This window comes from Alosa sapidissima, chromosome 11 (assembly GCF_018492685.1).
Source record: "Alosa sapidissima isolate fAloSap1 chromosome 11, fAloSap1.pri, whole genome shotgun sequence".
NCBI classification, from domain to species: domain Eukaryota; kingdom Metazoa; phylum Chordata; class Actinopteri; order Clupeiformes; family Clupeidae; genus Alosa; species Alosa sapidissima.
This window is the reverse complement of record NC_055967.1, coordinates 25,558,631-25,579,288: the sequence shown is the minus strand read 5'-3', so window position 1 is coordinate 25,579,288 and position 20,658 is coordinate 25,558,631. Positions and strand designations below refer to the sequence as shown.

The 20,658-nt window shown below is 42.6% G+C and overlaps 1 protein-coding gene across 1 annotated transcript in view; it reads right to left on the bottom strand.

The window, feature by feature from the left end:
- Nucleotides 1-1,957: 1,957 nt before the first annotated feature.
- LOC121724304 (cGMP-inhibited 3',5'-cyclic phosphodiesterase A-like) overlaps nt 1,958-20,658 on the bottom strand; it is a 93,311-nt gene continuing 74,610 nt past the window's right edge. The window contains exons 10-14 of the mRNA XM_042110758.1: nt 18,822-19,021; nt 17,427-17,630; nt 13,032-13,193; nt 8,006-8,309; nt 1,958-7,441 (exon numbers count right to left, since the gene is read on the bottom strand). Coding sequence (XP_041966692.1) covers nt 7,116-7,441; nt 8,006-8,309; nt 13,032-13,193; nt 17,427-17,630; nt 18,822-19,021 — 1,196 coding nt within the window. The 3' untranslated portion in view covers nt 1,958-7,115. The remainder of the gene's footprint in view (nt 7,442-8,005; nt 8,310-13,031; nt 13,194-17,426; nt 17,631-18,821; nt 19,022-20,658) is intronic.

The window sequence follows — 20,658 nt, the reverse complement described above, 5'->3', positions numbered from 1 at the left end:
TTTGTAACACACATCTGAAATCCTTCCTTTAATGGTATACTAGTTTCAGGTATTTTTGGAGACTAGAGCTATATATTTATATTTTACTCTGCCGTTGTAAATAGTCTACTTATGTGGCTTGTTCCCCCTAAACACAGTGAAAATGCTTTTGGTGTTGAGGTGAAGGATTAATAACAGGCAAAAACTCCAATCCAAATCTCCAAAGAGCTATATCCAGTGGTGTAGTCTACGTGATACGCAGGACTATGCAGTATACCCACTTAAAATAGGCAAGGATACGTATTAACATTTGGGGTTGATCACAGTATAATCCACTACAGCTAACTAGACTGCACCACTTCTCGCGAGATGTCTTCTGGTCGACTAAATTAATCCTTTAAATGAGTATAATGAATAACTTAACACTGTGGAGTGTTAATGTTAGTGTCATCTGTAACATATCTGAAATCATTCCTTAACATGAGTAAAGTAATACAGTGTGACCCAAACCCAAGTTCAGACAGTACCTTCAGCATGGGTAGTAGCCTATAACAAGCTTTTTTGCCTACTGTATAGGAAATAGGAAACTTTACAGATGTATAGACACATTACAAACAGCATGCAATGTGTACACTGCACTGAGCTGTGTCCACTGCTAAATTATTCTCTTTGAAGACAATTACATAAGTCTGCACCTAGAGCAGTAGCTAGCATCCATATTGCTTTCACAGGCCAGCGCTTGGACACTTCAAAAGCTGATGATGGTCTCTCAGCACTAATAAAGGATCTCACACAACCCCTCCCCGTTCATCTAATTATGCTTCTCACTCTTACATTTATATTTTGTTCATTTAGCAGATGCTTTTATCCAAAGCGACTTATAGCAACAAGGAATAACATACAAACTATATTGCAGAGGAGACTTTAGGTAACAATGAATACTCCTAACACAGTAAGTGCAGAAGTTTAAAGCTTTGGGGCCTTTACAGAACATTTTATTTCCAGTGCAAATATATTATATGGCACCAATGAAATATACTGTAAAAATCATTTTACTTAGAAGGACTAATTCTATAAAATGGTGTAAAATATATAGGGTAATTTTGATACAGTAGAGTGCAGTCTCTGAAAATCCTCTTATAATGTATATCCAAAAATCATCAAAATCTCATTTAATTCACATAAAGAAAAACTAATTTTTGGCATATTTGTCTACAAGAGGGAGAACAATGTTGTGTATTAAATACAGTGCATTTTGTGGGTGATTTGACAAAACCTTATTTGAACAAATATACTTCTCTGTTTGAAAGTTATGATAAATCTAGTGATCAGTGTAATTAATACTACCAGAATGCAGAAGTTGAAGTATTAGTCGAGTGTAGTCGAAGGAGACGTAGGGGAAGAAGAAAGAGGTGGAGGACAGTGGAAGGAAGGGCTTCTCTTTGTATCGTAAGAAAATTCTAAAACAACTATGTTTTTTAATACTTCAAAATAACATTTGATAAATGAACCTTGCATTTTTCAGTAGCCATAGGTGTGTAGATTTGAACAAAATCTAGTTTGGTTCTTACTGGGGCTTTTACTGCCTGAAATATCCGATTTTGTTTGCCATGCTTGGAGTTGGGTAGTGCTGGGCTGGTGGGTGCCTATTTCCAACCTTTCTCACGGCACATCAACGGTTAGACCGAGAATTCTCGTCGCAAATCAAAATTCCACTGGAGCTCCAAGCGGATTTGTACATGCAGCCTTACAACACTGTTTACAGGTCTTCGAGTCACGGTAAAATGTAATTTTTGGTACATAGCTAATTTAGATACACTTATGGTGTGGGTGCTTGCGTTTCTTTAGGAATCCGCCGTCTTGGTTTGTATAGAAATGAATATTAAGTAACACATACACGTAAGAGGTTGGAAATACAGGACGATTGGTAATAGGTGACGTTCCTATAGGAGTGAAAGAAAAACTCAACGAGACCAAGTACCACAGAAAGTATATTGTGTAATCCCATGTATTCACATTACAACATCCACACAATTTAGCTTGTGAACAGTTCTAATGATTTCCATACATATTTACTGTATAATACATTTGACCAAGAGGCACTTCCAGTAATTCTGGCAATATAGGAACTACAGTATAGTGTCTAAATTACAAAACAGTAAAAATAAATAATGTATATCTAAAAGACTTTTTTGTTGTTATTTTCATATCCCCCCCGACTGTACAGTAAATATATATTGTACAAAATGAAGCATTAACCAGCAAAGAAAGGAATCATTTTCACCTACCAAAATGTTTTGATGTGCATACCCCCCCCCCCCCCCCCCCCCTTAGAAGTATTGCTACATGTCATAAGTGCAATATACTGGTGGGAAAAACAGAATCATTTTGTGAAGTGACAGCTATATATCAATTACAAAATACAAGTCTCATTTTCTGTCAGTATTGTAAAGCTTGTTTGGTTTCTCTCAGCGATTTAGTGAACATGCCAATGATCATGGCAAGGCATCAGACAGCACAGCTGTCTAACCCAATGAGGAGGAGACCGGTGGTACAACACACAGAAAAGATAACAAGATGAATTTACTTGGCCAAAAAAAAAACAAAAAAAACAATAGGGAATCCACAGGTGGCTCCTCCTCCAAAAAAATTAATTAAAATTAATTATTAGATTAATTTAAATCTGCGCGGGAGATGCAAGTGTAGTTTAGAATACTAAAATATCAGGTGATTGAGGCGATTGCTTTCCGAACATGGCACCATGTCTCTACAAACCACAACAAATGCAGGCAGGTGGAGGTGGATGGAGATGATGTGGAATGGATGTTTTAGTGGACCACCCTGAGAGAGGTAGAGGGACAGCATTCTGTGGATGCCGGAGAGGACGGAAGTGGACACGACCACCACCACCTTCCACTTCATCTCTATACATTACTAACTCTCCATCTTGTAGGCATGTGAAATGAGCAGATGTTTTACATATCCTACTAGCGTATATGTACATTAAATTACAGTGTGTAGAAAAGGATGCAGACTTGTGGGAATTGCCTGAGGCTTAAATTGGGAAGCACTGGAGAAGCCTAATAGATCTCACACGGTAATGAGCAGGGACTTCCGTAGCATAAAACTCACTCAGATAGTCCCGTTGCTTTCACTCGCACACACAACCCTACACACACAAACACACAAAAAACATACACACCACATACATGCACACACACATACACACATACACACACACACATGCTAAACAGCAAGGGTGTATCTGACATTCATTAACTGACAGAAAAGTGTAGTTTGTCTGCATGTTACACATTCCAAGTCAGGGATTGAATGAATGAGTGAGTGAGTGCTGCCGTGTCCTGTTGCTGGGGCAGGAGAAATCCTTGTATCATGATAGCTGAAATTCAGAGCCATCATCTGTGAACTGGCCAGTGGCCATGGATACTGTAGAACATTTCACCATCCCACAATGAAAGCAATTCCCATTGTATATCCTATAATTGTTCAAAAGTACAGTTATACTGGATAAAATATAAATGCATGCATCCTATTGTCCACAGACAAGACCATCTCTGAATCAAAACATATGAATAGTTCATTGTGAGTGAGGTGAGGAGTACGTTTTTAGACTGAATCGTATTGAATGGGATGCATTCGTCATGGGACATAATGATGCAGGCCCACTTGTCACAACAGCTTTTGGTTTGCATGTGAAGCTCCAAGATGTGTGGATGTAACAGATCTTATGTAATGTTGTGCGACGGAGGCTGAATCATTCATGTTTCTGAATGAAGATGGTGAGGCACTAAATGATTCAAACCCCTTAGTACCACCAGTAGCCAATGCCCTGCCAGCGTAGAGTGTGCAGTGGAGAGGAGGCCGGTGCTTCCTGTCATCTCTGGGCAAACATAGCCAATGCAGAGGTCAGGGAGAGCCAATGGGAACACAGCGTAGCTTTGATGGTTTCCTCATGCCTTCTAAAGATTTCATGGGCGGAATGTATAAATCTGTGCATCTTATCCTTGAAAAGTACGCAACGTTCCCTCATCAAAATGTTTCAACGTTCTTCTCTCACAAGGACGAGGATTCTTGAGGATGCTTGACAGTGGCATGCTAAAACCAGAGCTGTGTCTTTTCCCTCCAGAACACTGTGTTAGCGTGTTAAAAACGCACGCCGAGGAGGAGAGGGAGGGAGGGAGGCTGGACACTGCATGGGGGGACAGAATGTTCCTTGCTTGCTCCTTTACAATGGATGCAAGGACAACTATATATTACGAGTGTGAGAGTGTGTGTGTGTGTGTGTGTGTGTATATATGTGTGTGTGTGACAAGACAAGACGTGACACTTAAATGTATGTCTGTATTTGCATTGTATACTTCTGCCATTGTGATATTGGCACAATTCATTCTGGGTGGGGGTGGCATTCAGGGGTGGCCCCCTGGTGACCAAAAGCTGCTATTCTGTATCAGCCTAGTCAGGCTACATTCCCATCAAGTTTCATGTGCCCTAGTGTTTCAGTGTTCTGGGAATCGTTGACCAAAAATGAAATGGTTACGGTATAATAAAACCTTGTAAGCTTTCCTCATCATAAACTAATTTTAATGTTAGTGTGTGTGTGTGTGTGTGTGTGTGTCTGCAAGGATGAATGCGCAAGTCTGTACCTCGGAATACTGCACCAAATACACATCCCAAAGAGGGCAAGAAGAGAGCTCTGGTGAGTCATAAGAAAATAAGCCTTTTGCATGGAAATGGAAATCTCCCAGGGGGCCACGAATTTCTCCCCTGCCAAGCCGCTCCATCAGCGCAGGGCTACACAGGGAACCAACAAAGGGCTCTCAGAGGACAAACACCCCCATCGCCACGGCCCCTCCAGCTGCCCATCAAGGCCTCCTCTTCCGCAGGCCGAGATATGGGGTTCTGTGATCACGTGCGCATCATTCATGTTTTAAGTATGATGTGTGTCTCTGGTGCATAGTCACAGTCTGCTTGTGACTTTCAGTGGGATCTGGTCTCCTTTGAGGAGGCTGTCAGAAGATGAAGAAGACGTCGTGTTCCTAACGTTTCATTCCACCTGAAACTACACGACTGATTTTATCCCATTTGAGGAGCTTAAGCTTGGAGCCAGAATAATCTACTGAGACATATTTTTGGCACCTGTTTCTCTGACAAACACTGACTCTCTTCATCTTTCGTTAGAGGGTAAAGAAGCGAGATTTAAAGAAGCAAGATTTTCATTTTCTCATAAAAAACACGTCTGAGTGGAAAAAGAGAAGCACAAAGAATGCAGAGGTCCCTCCCTCTCTCTCTCCTTCCCTCTCTCCCTCTCTCTTCCCTCTCCCCTCTGTGTAAACTCTCTCCCACCCTCTCTGACTTCATCAGTGATCTCTGTGGATGTTGCAGAACGAGGCCAGCCTGCTCTTCTTGCGTAAGCCTCAGCATGAGTGACATGCATTACTGGAGCCACAGTGCTAAAATATTCACATCATAAGGGTGCTTGATCAAAGAGATGGCTGTTTGACTGCAGCAGCAGCAGCAGCAGCACATCCAGAGCGAGTGTGCGAAGGCTTTGAGAGGCTCACCACCAGCCTATTTATAGCCTAATACAGGGTCCCAAAATATCGTAATCGTCACTGAACATGGACTCTAAAGCAGCGATTTGGGATGGTGGGGTGAGGGTCTTAACAAATGCACTGGTTTGGCTGTTGGCTGTGTCACACGACTGGTCGTATCCCACAACTGGCTGAAGCGCTGTCCCATGCCGGTTCTGGGTTCAGCATTCTCTACTTTCCCAGCCGTTGTCTCCTCTGCTGAGAGCAGGGGCTACTGTTTGCACACTGTACTGTATGTCTATTGTTTGCCTAATAATGCCACTGACAATCCCAGTTTTTCAGTCATTAGTGTAAAAATGGGTGCCTAGTTCAATGAAACGTGTGAAACATCAGTGTGTGTAGCAACAGAGTGTAAGATGGACGGACTCCTGACAAGTGGAGAAACTGTAGACGGAAGAGCTTACGATGCAATATTTCAGAAGGAATGTTACAGGGGATACTAACAGCATGACAAGCTTCTGCTTAGAAATGTGGCTCCCCAAAATAAAAGGTCTAATCAAAAATAATCCATAGGTAAACGTATGAGAATCATTTATGTTTTTGGGGTCTATATGTAAAATAAATTTCACACAGATTTTATACTAAAATGTTAAACGTTAGGTGAAATGTCTGGAACGACTCATGGTAGATGGACAGTGAAAGCGAAAGGTCAGTATGTGCTCGTCTACGTTGTCTACTTCACAGTGCTGCACAAGAGGGTCATCAATCTAGACAGCGCACTGAGGAACCTGAAAAACCACGCTCATAAAATAACATGAAATGAATTTCCGTCCTCCATAATGTAGTTGTCTAAATGCGCAAACATTTAATTTTGTTTTCCCTTTGACGTTATCCAATTTGGTTTCAGGGCACACTAGACATGCTCCCATCATGGAACCAAAAAGAAGGCTCCCTCTGCCCTGACCCATCCCACTCTGGCCCTTCTCATCACCTGGTCCCACAGCCTGGAGGCCACTCGGCTGCAGCTTTTCAAAATAATTTACCCTTTTACAAAAATTGCATAAGTCTGTGAAGTGTCGTTTTGGGGAGTTTGGGGGGTGGGGGGGGGACGGTCAGCAGGTTCTGGTCAGGAGAGAGAGCACTGGTGGAGGGAGAGGGAGATGAGGCATGATGATGTCCAACTCAGACTCAGATTCTCAGAGTCTCAAGAAGCCTGACTTTGGTTATGAAAGGCGCAGAAGAAAAAGTAGAGGAAGAGAGTGTGCCTGACAAAAGACAGCTCCCCCAAAAGCCTTTGACGAGAGCCGAAGGAGAGAGACTCCCCCCCTCTCTCCCTGGTTCTTTTTTCTCATTCAGGCACATGCTTCTCCCCTCTCTACAGTGTTTTGTCTCTCTCTCTCTCCCTCTCTCTCTCTCTCTCCCTCTCTCTCTCTCCCTCTGTCTCTCTCTCTCCCTGGTTCTTTTTTTCTCCTCTCTACAGTGTTTTGTCTTCTTTCGTTTAAGTGATGTGTTGAAGTCTCTCTCACATCGAATCTGTAAAAGTTGAACAGGCACGTCCAACAGGGGCAGCCTCCCCCGAGCCGCTCACTCCTCCGGGGCCTCGGACTGCTCCTCCTCCTCCGCGGCGGCGGTCTCCTCCTCTGGCTGTGGCGAGTCGACGGCCTCCTCCTCCGGGCTGGTGAGGCCCTCCTCCCCCTCGGCGGGCTCCTCCTTGCTTCCGGGCTCCTCCTCCTCGGTGATTGGCTCAGCGGGGTTGTTGAGGAGCGGCACGTCATTACTGTGCTCCTCCTCCTCCTTCTGCTCCTCCTCGGCGATCACCTTCTTCCACATCTCGTGGTTCTCCAGCAGGTGATGGGTGATCTGGCAAAACACCTTCCGACACTGCTTCTTCTTCTTGGGGCCCGGGCTCTCTAAAAAACACAAGGACACCAGGGACAAAACAAGGTCAGGAGTGGCCTCTCAGACAGGCCAATTCAGGTCAAGAAAAAAGGAAGTTTAAGAATGGCGTCTTGTGCACGTACAGGCCATTTGAGGTCAAGGATTTACTTCTCATAGAGGGACTGCACTGTGGCATGCCCTTGTTTAGCGAGTGTGCACTACTTTGACCTGAAGTATGCACGTGAGAGTGTAAATAGCATTAAAATCCAAATCCATGAAATCACTCCGGGTACAAGATGAGATCAGTGCAGTAATCACAGGCATGCTTGACAAAGTCCATTTGTGCTTAAACAAGGTGACCTCAGTCAGGCTTTCTCAGTTAAGAATCAAGATGCATGCAACAGCGAGCAACTAAAATAGACTAAGAAACCCGAAAACATAGATCACTTTTAATTATTTTCAGGGCTACAGAAAGCAGTGTGTGTGTGTGTGTGGGGGGGGGGGGAGTTGCATTTAGAGTATATTACATCATATGAATAAATACAGCTTGCAGTCTCATAAGCAAATATCGCTTCATAAGTGGACAGTGCTCTTACGTGAAGCCTCGGAGCTGGTGGTCGAAGCGTCATCCTCCTCCTCCTCCGCCATGTCCTCCTCCTCCGCCATGTCCTCCTCCTCCTCGGCCGGAACCTCGGCCTCTGTCCCGTCCCCCCCGTCCTCCTTCTCTCCACCTCCTGGGGGCGCCACCCAGTGGCCTGGTATGAGGGCGGCTGAGTCGTACGAACTGCAGAGTGGCCCCACGATGTGCGTGATGAACGACTCCTGCAGCTTGGCCAGCTGGGGGGCAGAGCGGTCCATGAAGGGACTGATGGGGAGACCCAGGCTGGACTCTTCATCACCCTATGGAGAGGCGGAGGGGGGGGGGGGGTACATTGCTTAAAGCGAAGAAAATTCCTGTGCCTGAAGCTATCAGACATTTTTGATGTGGTTACATAGACATATCTATTCTCAATTGTGAAAGCGACCTGAAATCCAGCGCAATCAGTGCCCTGAGAACTTTAAGCCCTGAGGATGTGTGGTAGCTTTTGGGGTGAAAACATGTATCAGTTTGGCAATGTGGCTAACATAGACATAGACAGAGGAGATGAAGCCAAGTGAGACACAGTACAGCGGATCCAACAACACAGTGAAGGCTATTTTGAAAGGAGACTTGATAGATCCACCTCTCTAGAAGGCCGGGCGGTATAGACCCTTTCAACAAGGTAAACAAAAACAATGCTTGAACATTCTATTTGGGCCCCAATCTACTTCCTCTGAATTAAGATAACATATGGAATGTTAAAAAGGAAGTCTTGTGGGGCCAACTATGATGCTGATAATGGAACTCTCTTGAAAGGGTCTATAGGAACCACAGCAGTGTGCGGAGCTAGTGACATCAAGGATGGATGTACATGGACCACAACTTCAGCAAGGTCCCCTTGGTCACTATGGCAACAGCTGGAGTTGTCACTGGCGCGCCATCATGTTGTGCACGGTGGGGGCAGACGCACAGAAAATGAATGAAAAGACGCTTCTGAAGTACAGTAGCTGGAGCTAGATGAGATTTTTTTTTTTTTCTTGTTCACTGCCTGAATTGAATATTAAGCAAAGGAGTGGGGGGTTCAGAATATGATTGCAGCAGATGAGCATGAAGGACGTGTGTGTGTGTGTGTGTGTGTGTGTGTGTTCTTCCTATCACTCGTCTCTCTCAGACTGCAAGACTTTGCCATTTTCTCCTTCCAGAGCCTCACAATGACGTGTGTCAAGGACAGACTCTTCAAGGTGCGCTACAGCCTGTCAGTAGAGCTATGACTGCCACAAACATACAGTCACAAAACAAGGTGTGCTACTTCCTGTCAGTAGAGCTGTGACTGCCACAGACATACGGTCACAAAACAAGGTGCGCTACTTCCTGTCAGTGGAGCTGTGACTGCCACAGCCACACGGTCACAAAACACAGCAGGATTTCTATTAAAGCGTCAGAGGGGCTGTGACTGCCACAGACATACTACTGTCACAAAACACAGCAGGATTTCTATTAAAGCGTCAGTGGGGCTGTGACTGCCACAGACATACTACTGTCACAAAACAGCGGGATTTCTATTAAAGCAGCCCTCCACAGTGGTAGTGTGTTTTTAGTATGTTTCCTCTCTCTCCTTCCTCCCCCTCAGGTCAGATCACATTAGACCTGATGCTCGTTACAGGTCACGGCATGCATTATTCATATACACGTTATACGTTGAGCAACCACAATAGTGCATATTCTCTTAGAATGTCTTAGATAGGTAGGGCTTGGAGGAGCCTATGGTGATTTCAAGGTCGTCGGGCAATCAGGCAAGCCATGCAATCAGTGTGTGGCGATCACTGATTCGCCGACTTGGTTGCCTGGCGCCCCTCAAGCATCACATTCACTCTGGTCCTCATTGCTACGGAACTAGGCTTTTGCTGGGTCTTAAAGACCTGGGGCCTCATTTATAAGTGTTGCGTAGAAATCATCCTTCATTTGATCTTAGATCATTTCTGAAATGATCGTACATGTGATTCAGAGAAAACGAACGTACGCACAAAAAAACGTGCGTACGCCACCCTTCCAGGTGTGCCCATTATAAATCACAAATGAACGTCAACTTGTGCGCAGCAGGATGGTTTTAGGTCTCCGCCTTGTAAACACCCCCTCATCAATATCATTAGCATATGTTTTAATGAAATCAATGGCCTAAAAGCTGTAGCCTACAGTATGTAAAATTATATATTAAAAACATTAGTATAGGCCTAGCCTAAGCCATCTGATGTTAACTAGCCTATATGCGTCAGTTCGAATAGCTTAACTAGCCTAATTATGTTTTTTTCCAGAAAAGCTTTCTGGAAAGAGATCGTATGCATCCATGTCCATTGTCCTCTGCTCGCTTTCATTCCTTTTGCTTGCAGTAATGTGAATAATCAACATTTAGTATGTTTAGGCCTACTTTGTAGAAAAAAAAATTGGGTAGGCCTACCTTATGAAGGAAAGACCTCTAGGCCTACAGCATAATCCTATACGTTATGGTACAGTAGGCTACTGTACGTTTCCAATATGACCCAGGGTAATATGCTGATTTAGCCTACAAAACAGAGGACTAAATTATAAGCGTGATATGTCATGTAGGCTTAACGTTTCTTGTAGGGTAGGCTATGTTTTTTCAGAAAAAGTAGCCTAGTTCGCCGGTCATTTTTCATTCATTCTGCATATCTTTGCTATCATTTTCTTTCAATAATGTCCAATGGCTTAAACATTGTCCTTACGGTCAAATATTACCTTTCTGTTACGAAGCTGGGAATAGGCCTATGAGCGCAAATTAGGATGTAGTGGAGGCTAAACACGAGTAAACGCAGTTTATCCACCTCTGAAATTTCAGAAATAGAGTTTAGGCCTACCCACCTCTTATTAGAGTTTATCCACCTCTCAAAAAAGTGTATTCACTTTTAACATTCAAAACTGTATGATCAAATACTATCCTATATTCCCAATACTGCACAATAACCTCCACATTATCAAACTGTTCGATTGCCTTTTTGAATGCCTTCCTCTCCTAAACGAGGGCAATTGGACATTTGATGGTCAATATTAGATTGGTGAGAACACTAAATATACTAGATCACCTGTAAGAATGTTTCAATTATTCTATCATAGGTCTTGGTGGGTTTTTTTTAGATATTGTGAAATAAGTAAGCTATACGTCTTTTCACTTTCTTAAGTGGGCTATAGTTCTCATTAGCAGTTTTATGCCAAACCATGAAACATTAAGCTGCGTCCAAAAACGTCTTTAAAAATCTTCTGATATTGATCATGCATATGGCAAAGAAAGACATGATATCGTTGGTCTTGGAATTTTGAAAATGCATCGCACTTAGACCTCAGATTACTTGCAGTACCCCGGCATTACCACAAGGCAATGGTCGTACGTCAAGTTTGAACCTGACGTGGAGATAAGCACTTTTCCACGTCAAAGACGGTTTTTATAAATCTGAGCGTTGGCATGGATTTGAGCGCACGCACGGTCTAAGATCAAATCTGTGCGTAAGAACGCTTTATAAATGAGGCCCCTGGCTAGCGAATTAAACACTGACTGCCCTTGAGATCTATAACATCCCAACACCAATAGCTGTCTGGTTCGAACCCCGACCAGTAGGATCAGCTGAAGTGCACTTGAGCAAGGCACCTAACCCCTCACTGCTCCACAAGCGCAGCTGTAGCAGGCAGCTCACTGCATTGGGATTAGTCGTGTGTCGTCGTGTGCTTCACCTCACTGTGTGTTCACATTCTCCAGAATGTCTCTTTCTTTTCTCAAATACCCTGCACCCATTCATTTGGGTTCATATGGACTAATTGGCAACCTACATATTTAATACAGCTATCACTGATTTAAGTTATAATATATTCCATTGCAGTGCAAATGCATGCATGTCATTTTGTGAACTGAAATGATAATTTCCTGTATGATTAAACTGCCCCTTGCTTAATCAATCATATATTATCTTATAAATCAATCTAAACTAATCAAAACAGCTGTTAATATTACACATGTGTTGGCTTAGAAAGTGGATGCTACCATGCTATGAATCTGCCTAGTAGTAAACTACTGTGGACCACTAGCTATTTAGCACATGCCTCTTATTTTCCACAAACATCCATTTTCAACACTATCATATAATTTTTATGCATTAAAAATACATACAATTTGCATCCATATCTCTCTATCGTCTGATTTTAAAAAGAATTCCAGTATATATATATCGCTATATATATATATACATACATATATATTACACAGAGTATATTATGTGTATCTCTTATCTGTAGGAGAGGATTTCAGTCATGAAACATACAGAATGTTCATTTGGGGCCTGTTCTATCGCTGTGACATTCAGGCTGTTATCTCGCTCTGTGTAATTGTGTGCAGGGTGCACAGCCATGACAATCAAACGTTGCTCCTGCTTCACAGCGACAAGGAGGAGGAAACAACAAGTGAATGAGCCTCCTCTGAAGAGGTGAGGGGAAATTCTCTCCTCTGCTCCAGCAGAAAGAGAAAAAAGGAGAGAGAGAGAGAGAAATAGCTGTCTCGCTATGATTGGTTCAGCCTTCTGTTCTCTTTTATTTTCTCAGTGCTTCAAAATCAAGGATGACAAAAATGGCTTAACTGTTTTACCTTGAGAATCCTGCACCGCATACATACAGTACACACAATGTGGCAGTTAGAGGTGTCAAAAAAGATCTGTCAAAGTGGCACTATGCAGAGCACCACAGGGAGCCTTTATGCTCTCGCTGTGCAGAGGCTGCTGTGATGGCAACTCACTTATCACAATATACGGTGGCTCTTATAGTCTTCATGTGGCGTATTGCAACAGCGTATGACGCAGACAGAGTGGACTTAAAGGAATAATCTTGGAAGCAACCTACTGTCTATATATGGATAATAATGAGTTTGGAACAGTGTGTTAACTGCGGGAGTTTTGAGCTAGACTGTTTTTGCATTTATAATGAAATGGCTTATAATGATAGTGCAAATGGCATGGCTCCAGAGTATTCCTTTTACAGTGTTTTACCTGTTCGTAGAACTCATTGACGATTCCTTGCGTCCATTGCAGGTGAAGGTCCTTGCACTTGAGAGGTCCATTGATGTCAGCTAACTTGATGCACATTTGGCAAACCAGGAGTCTGTCATTCTCGTTGGACCAATTGATACCTGTGCCTACATCATGGCCCACCTGTTGAATGACAATCAATTAGAAATAAGTTTGTTTGTTACTCGTCGAGTTCACCTCGTCGAGGTGTAAACTGAAGTGAGGCGGGCACAATGCAGTTAGGTAGCAGCATTTCTTCACTTTCCTTTCTTACACTCTTGTCATGATGTTTGTTTATAAATGCAGTTTCCATCAGCCTCAACTGCTGTTAAAACACAAGTGTTTTGACACAATAAAGGCTTTTCTTTAAATAGCATCCCTTTGCATATCTTAGAACAGTTGCAGATATTTAGTTTGCAACAGATTTGCAAGACATCTGATAAATATTGGTTGTCAACACATTAATGAGGAGAGAATGTGAGAGAAGCTAATGTTGGTTCCAATGTTTCTTCCCTGAGTCCAGCAGCTTTTCCTGTTAATGCAGGTCCAGATTAAGCCTAGCCCACATTCCCACTTGCGTCACGTGATTGCCTAAAAAGCGACACCATTGTCCGAGGTATTAAAGAAACACATGTAACACGCTCACAATCAGTGGCTAAACAAACAGCAAAACTTGAAACTCTCATAGTCAGGGATGTAGTGGTAAAATAAAACTTGGGTCAACTATGAATTCTGTGAAGTGGACTGCACCGTGTGGTATCAGATTTTTCAGAACATGTTTGATGATGGTGGAGGTTATTGTCCAGTGTTTATAACAATATCAGTGGTATTAGTTGCAATTGGTGAATAAACTCTTTTGAGAGGGGGATAAACTCTAATAAGAGGTTGACAAACTCTATTTTTGAAATTTCAGAGGTGGATAAACTGCGATTACTTGCATTTAGCCTCCACTACATCCCTGCTCATGGTATAATCGGCACAATACATTGACCTGAATGCACCATAGAGAATCAACAGTGGAATGATTCAGGACCGAAGTGCTTTCCGAGAAAATGCTAATTGTTAAGTGAGTATGAAAAAAATGCTAGGACCCTAGAAAGCCTAATTTTCTTTCATTAATCGCCAATCATGTGTCCTTCTCACATTTCAGTGAAAGCTTACATGGTTCCAGGAAAGAAAAGGTCAACAGGGTGCAGTGGTCCAGCGGAGAGAGAGAGAGGGAGAGAAAGAGGAAAGTGAGAGAGAGAGAGAGATAGAAAGAAATATATAGAGAGGAAGAGGAAAGGGAGAGAGAGAGGGGGGAGGGGAAAGAGAGAGAGACAGAGAGATAGGATTGGGAAAAGACAGAGACTGAGAATGTGAAGCTGCTCAAGCTAATCCTTGAATAAACACTGTTTAGTCTAATGCTATAGAAGGACAATTAGAGCACATTAATTGCCCTTAAGTTTTAAAAGCTGAGGGGAACCTCATGTTGGCAGAATGAAAGAGCAGGTGCCTACCACAGATATTAACGTCTCAGAGCATAGACAAGTCTGCAGAAACATATCTATGCTGAACCCACTAACTGTGATCCAGAATCACTTTGAAAGCTTTCTAATCTGAGAGTTAACTGGGTCAATTGAATTATGTCTGACAGACTGGCAGAGAAATTTACATGATTTGCATCATTTTTACATATGGATATATTTTCATATTAAGTTATTCACATGTACAAGACTCACTGTGGAAGTGAGAACAGCCATAAAGCCAGTCTGTGGGGCCTAATTCAAATGGTGGACGAAGTACAAAATCTATCAACGAGCAAACGTCTCACATATGAACTGTAGATATTGTGTGGTATAGACCCTATCAACAATAAAAACAAAAACAATGCTTGAACATTCTATTTGGTTCCCAATCTACGTCCTCTACATTAAGATAACATATGGAATGTTAAAACGGAAGCCTTGTGGGGCCAACTATGATGCTGATAATGGAACTCTCTTGAAAGGGTCTATAGAGTACCGAAGCCATGACGTAGCGTTGCCAGGCAGCAATTTCACTGGATCTAAACAAATCAATCTACCATTAGAAATCACCATAACGGTGGCTTTCTTAATCTATTTCAATAATTTTACAACGTTTCTAGACGTTAGTATATTTTTTTTACACTGTAGGAATCACATACTACAACATATATTCATACCAACACGATCAAATTCGTGACTACAGAGTTTTATTTTAGCATGCGTTTCCTCCGTAAAAGAGACCTGCATGTACCTTTACAGCATGCGGTTAAAATCTTTAAACGTGTTTTGACTTTATTTTTTTGGCAAAAAACGTCGCTCTTAACAGCCGTCAGTCTTTGAGAAGACGGGAACTATCCACTGTAATTTTGTTTCTTTCTATTACACCTGCCAGGGAATCCGTGTTATGTGGCTAAGCTGCTGCCTAGCAGGTAAAACACGTTGAAATGGATATATTTATTTTTATTAGCTAGAACATATTATTATTACATTCAATGCTATTTATGCCACTTCGAAAGTTTGTTTAGATCCAGTGATTCTGCCGTCATGGAAACGCTACGTCACACTTCGGGACTCTATTGTGTGGTGAGGGAGCATTGAGTTGTCTCATCAATGTGGTTAAGCAGTCTTGTCCATGGTGTTCAATTAGCAAACTGATTTTGCCTAGATACTAAATTAGCTTTAGCTGGACATAAAGGTTGTATCAGCGATGGCGGGGTAATGTCACTTCTGTTGACGTTCAAACAAAACAGAGAGCTAGCTCGCTACTCCCTCCCCCTCCCTCCTGTGCAATTGACTCTCCTGAACACGCATCTTGTCGGTTATTGGTTGGAACACTTTATTTTGCCTTTGAGTGGTTGGCAACACTTGTTGTCAGCAATTGTTTTTGTGTGCAGATCTCAGAGCCTAGGCTGCCTACAGAGACACGTTTTTTTTAAATGCATTTAAGTTTGGGCGTTTTTTGGGCCTGCAATCGCTGATACAACCTTTAAGACTTTGCTGTTTGCCCATCATTTAAATCTGGGCCCCTGTATCTATGCTATTGGGCCCGTTTGTGTTGCCTATTGTCTAGTGTTAATTTTGTCACCTATTTTTAATTTAGTCTTAGTCTTAGTCTTGTGACGAAATGTCCTTTTTAGTCTTTGTCATATTTAGTCATTCAAATATCATTTTTGTTAGTCAAGTTTTAGTCGACTAAAAGTCTTGTCATTTTAGTCTAGTTTTAGTCAAAAGAAAACTAAAGGTATCTTTAGTCATTTTAGTTAGGCTACAGTTATAGCTCGGCTGGGATTTGACCATAGACAGTAAAAGATTTGACTGGACCACTGTCATGATATTCGTAGTCCAGTGTTTCTCAAAGTGTGGTCCGGGGACCACTGGTGGTCCGCAAGCTATCCCAAGTGGTCCGCGAGCAGACGTGGTAAAATATAATATAAATTAGTTGTTTGCTTATTGTGACGGAGGATTCATACTGTATGATTTAAACATATCTTACATAGACAGTGTTGCAGAACTGTTTGGATTTACATACAAGTTGGTTCAATATTGCAAAGTGCAAAGACAATAAGCAAGGTAGTTCAGTGAGTAGGCCTATTGTGTAGACTAATATACTGTTGAAGTAGGTCTAATCTTTTTTTTTTTTTTAGCTAGGGTTAGTTAAGTGGTCCTTCTGAAAAAGTTTGAGAAACACTGTCGTAAACCCAAGTATTAATGTTTTACTCCGCCACGCTAGATGGCGATATGCGCCCAAACACAACACATTCCCCAAACAAACTCTCCGTCTTAGCCATAGCTAACTGGCTAGCGAACTTTCCATATTAGCTTACTTGCTAGCAAACTTTGCATCATCAGTCTAACTAGTAAAATAGTTGACATTACATGATGAACATTTTCGTATGGACATTCTGGGGGATGTTAATTTGTTTGAGAGAAGCTTCAACTTCTGGGTAAGTAGCATTGTGGCATAAAGCTTAGGTAGTTAGCTTGCCGTGTTCTTTTTCCATGTAGTTTCGTGTTGCAGCCACAGGGTAGACTAGCCTACAGGAAAGCTGTTGTGTATAAACTAATTCGGAATATTTTGAACACAGCTAGATATTCTGTCTTCTCATTTTGTAGACGAGATTTTATCTTAGTTTTTATTTCATGCAAAACATTTTAGTCTCGTCTTTTTTCATCAACAATAATGCATCTTAAGATAGTCTTAGTCAGTGTTTCAGGACATTACTGCCGTCTCGTCATCGTCTCCTCTTAGTCATGAAAAAAAAAGGTCGTTGACGAACATATTTCCTCTCGTCTCGTCTGACGAAATTAACACTAGTCTTTACAGAGTAGTGTGTTAGTCTGGGATGTACTTGGTTGTGGATTACTGCACCTTGGCATTGAACTCAGCCAGGAAGTCAAAGTGCTTCTTCAGGTCAGTGGCGAGGATGGCCTCAATGACCAGGAAGCGAAAGCGCTTGAACTCCACATGGTTGAGGTTCCCCAGGAAGTTGTACTCAGGGTGGGACAGGAAGAGGTTCCAGGCGGCGGCAGCGTGATGGTTCTCCAAAACAGAGCGGTCATTGTACAGCACAGCCTGAACAGAGGAGGGGAAGATGCACAAAGGGAATATACAATAGAGAAGACCACAGTACACTCTGCAACACACACCACAGTACACTCTGCAACGCACACACACCACAGTACACTCTGCAACACACACCACAGTACACTCTACAACACACACCACAGTACACTCTGCAACACACACCACAGTACACTCTACAACACACACCACAGTACACTCTGCAACACACACCACAGTACACTCTGCAACACACACCACAGTACACTCTGCAACGCACACCACAGTACACTCTGCAACACACACCACAGTACACTCTGCAACACACACCACAGTACACTGCAACACACACCACAGTACACAGTACACTCTACAACACTCACCACAGTACACTCTGCAACACACACCACAGTACACTCTGCAACACACACCACGGTACACTCTGCAACACACACCACAGTACACAGTACACTCTACAACACACACCACAGTACACTCTGCAACACACACCACAGTACACTCTGCAACACACACCACAGTACACTCTGCAACACTCACCACAGTACACACTGCAACACACACCACAGTACACTCTGCAACACACACCACAGTACACTCTGCAACACACACCACAGTACACTCTGCAACACACACCACAGTACACACTGCAACACACACCACAGTACACACTGCAACGCCACAATACACACTGCAACGCACACCACAGTACACACTGCAATGCCACAATACACACTGCAACACTCACCACAGTACACACTGCAACGCACACCACAGTACACTCTGCAACACACACCACAGTACACTCTGCAACACACACCACAGTACACTCTGCAACGCACTACAGTACACACTGCAACACACACCACATTACACACTGCAACGCACCACAGTACACTCTGCAACGCACACCACAGTACACACTGCAACACACACCACAGTACACACTGCAACACACACCACAGTACACTCTGCAACGCACACTTTTGCAGCTCTCATGTGTCTCTGAACACTTGATTCACCATGAGCGTCCTGACTGAGGTCATCCTCCACACATCCCCATGGTCCTGAATGACTCTGGACACTGCCACACTTGTGTGTTTTTTATTCATAAAGAGCTGACACATGCTGGTCCACGGCTTTTCCTCTCCCATAACTCTCCCTTCCCAGGAGCTCCCCTCTCACCTGGGGGGCGCTGGTGGCCACCAGGAAGGCGTTGGTCCTGCCGGGGTGGTCATAGTCGTGCATGGCTGCCGCCACGTACAGCGCCATCAGCTCCAGTGCGGGGATGAGGCCCGACAGGCACCCGTAGCCCTCCTCCGAGGCCGGGTATGTCTTAGACAGCAAGTAGCCCATGTGACTATGGGTGATGCCGCTGTCCGAGTCTTCGGAAACAAGACACCAGATCGTTGGTCATCATCAGCATCAGAAGGTCAGTCAACAGACGAGGACAGTGTCTGCAGCATGGCTAAGCTATGTGGTGCTGTAATGCAGCTAATGATATATATATGTATATATATATATATATATATATATAAATATATATATATATATATTAGGGGTGTAAAGATTAACCGATACGTATCGGTATCCGTTTTTAACGTCTAAGATACGGCTACATCGATACATGAAGCCCCGTATCGGAAAAAAACTGAAATGAACCGGTCGTTATATCGTTTTACTTGTTATGAATCGGTTAACAACGTTTTCTGCTCGCTCAGACTCTCATTTACGTTCCAAGCAGCGCGTACATCCCACTTCCGGTTTTGAAACTATACGTGGTACGGAATTGTGGGTAATGCAGTTCGTTTTTGGTTACAATCATTGCCCAGAGTTGTCAAATGACCTCATTACCCACATCTACTGCAACTTAAGCATGTGACAACTTGCACTCGGTCGGCTTTTGTTTTTCGAAATCCAGCGCGAAATTAAACACTTATAGCATTCCTAAACAGCAACGATAGTCTGTAGAGTAGCCTTACCTTTGATGAAGGGATTTCCTTAAAGGAACCGTATGTAAGATTGTGGCCAAAGCTGGTACTACAATCACTTTCAAATTACTGTAGAGCGCTGTATCCCCTTCCCCTCCCCTCTGACTGGTAGAGCTGGCAACCCGGATGCCGAAACACTACTGACTTTGTGATAAGTAGATAGGTGGACGGTGGCGCATCAGGCCAAAACACAACATGACAACATAAACATCAGTTGAGGGCTGCAACTTCACTTTTTAAATGACAATATCCTGGCCGGACTACTGTTGTCAGTGATATAAGTATTTGAAATGAATATGATTTCTTAATGTCTATGACATATCAGGGCCATTTTATGATTAATTGAAATACATTTCTTACATACGGTTCCTTTAATGTTAAATAATAATTTGGCCCTTGCTGCTAAAACGATGCACAAATTATTAGCCAATGATTTTGTTCATATTCACTCAGACTTGTGTCATTATAGGTTTCTGCATTAGGTCTACTGTTGGAACAAAATAAGCCCAGAGAGTTCATTGATTTGTAGGCCTATTTTATTTTTGTTGGGTAGGCTAGGCTATATGAGAAAAGGCCAAGAGTTTTTTAAGCACTTTTATTTTGGTATTGTCTTACCTCAACAGGGCTGAAAACAATCAGATATAACTCTATAAAATCTGTGAAAGATCTATAAAGTCTATAAAAATGTATTTTTATGTTTTATTTGGCTGCTGCGTTTGACTGAAATGTAGACTATTCTTTTTTCATTTCAATACAGTATATGAAACAAACCTCAGTTTAGATAATCATATTCACACATTTTTTTTGACTAATTCACAACCATGACCATGATAATTGATAATATAAAATTAATGTGCACCATGAGCAAATGATACAAAATCTTTCAGAATGCTTTCCATTCTTGAACTGCATCGAATTGCATCAAATCGCATCGCATCGAATCGTACTGAATCATTTTTTATAAACATGTATCTTTTCTTGTATCGAATCGTGCCCATGTATCTAGATGCAAATCGTATCGTCTTTTACAT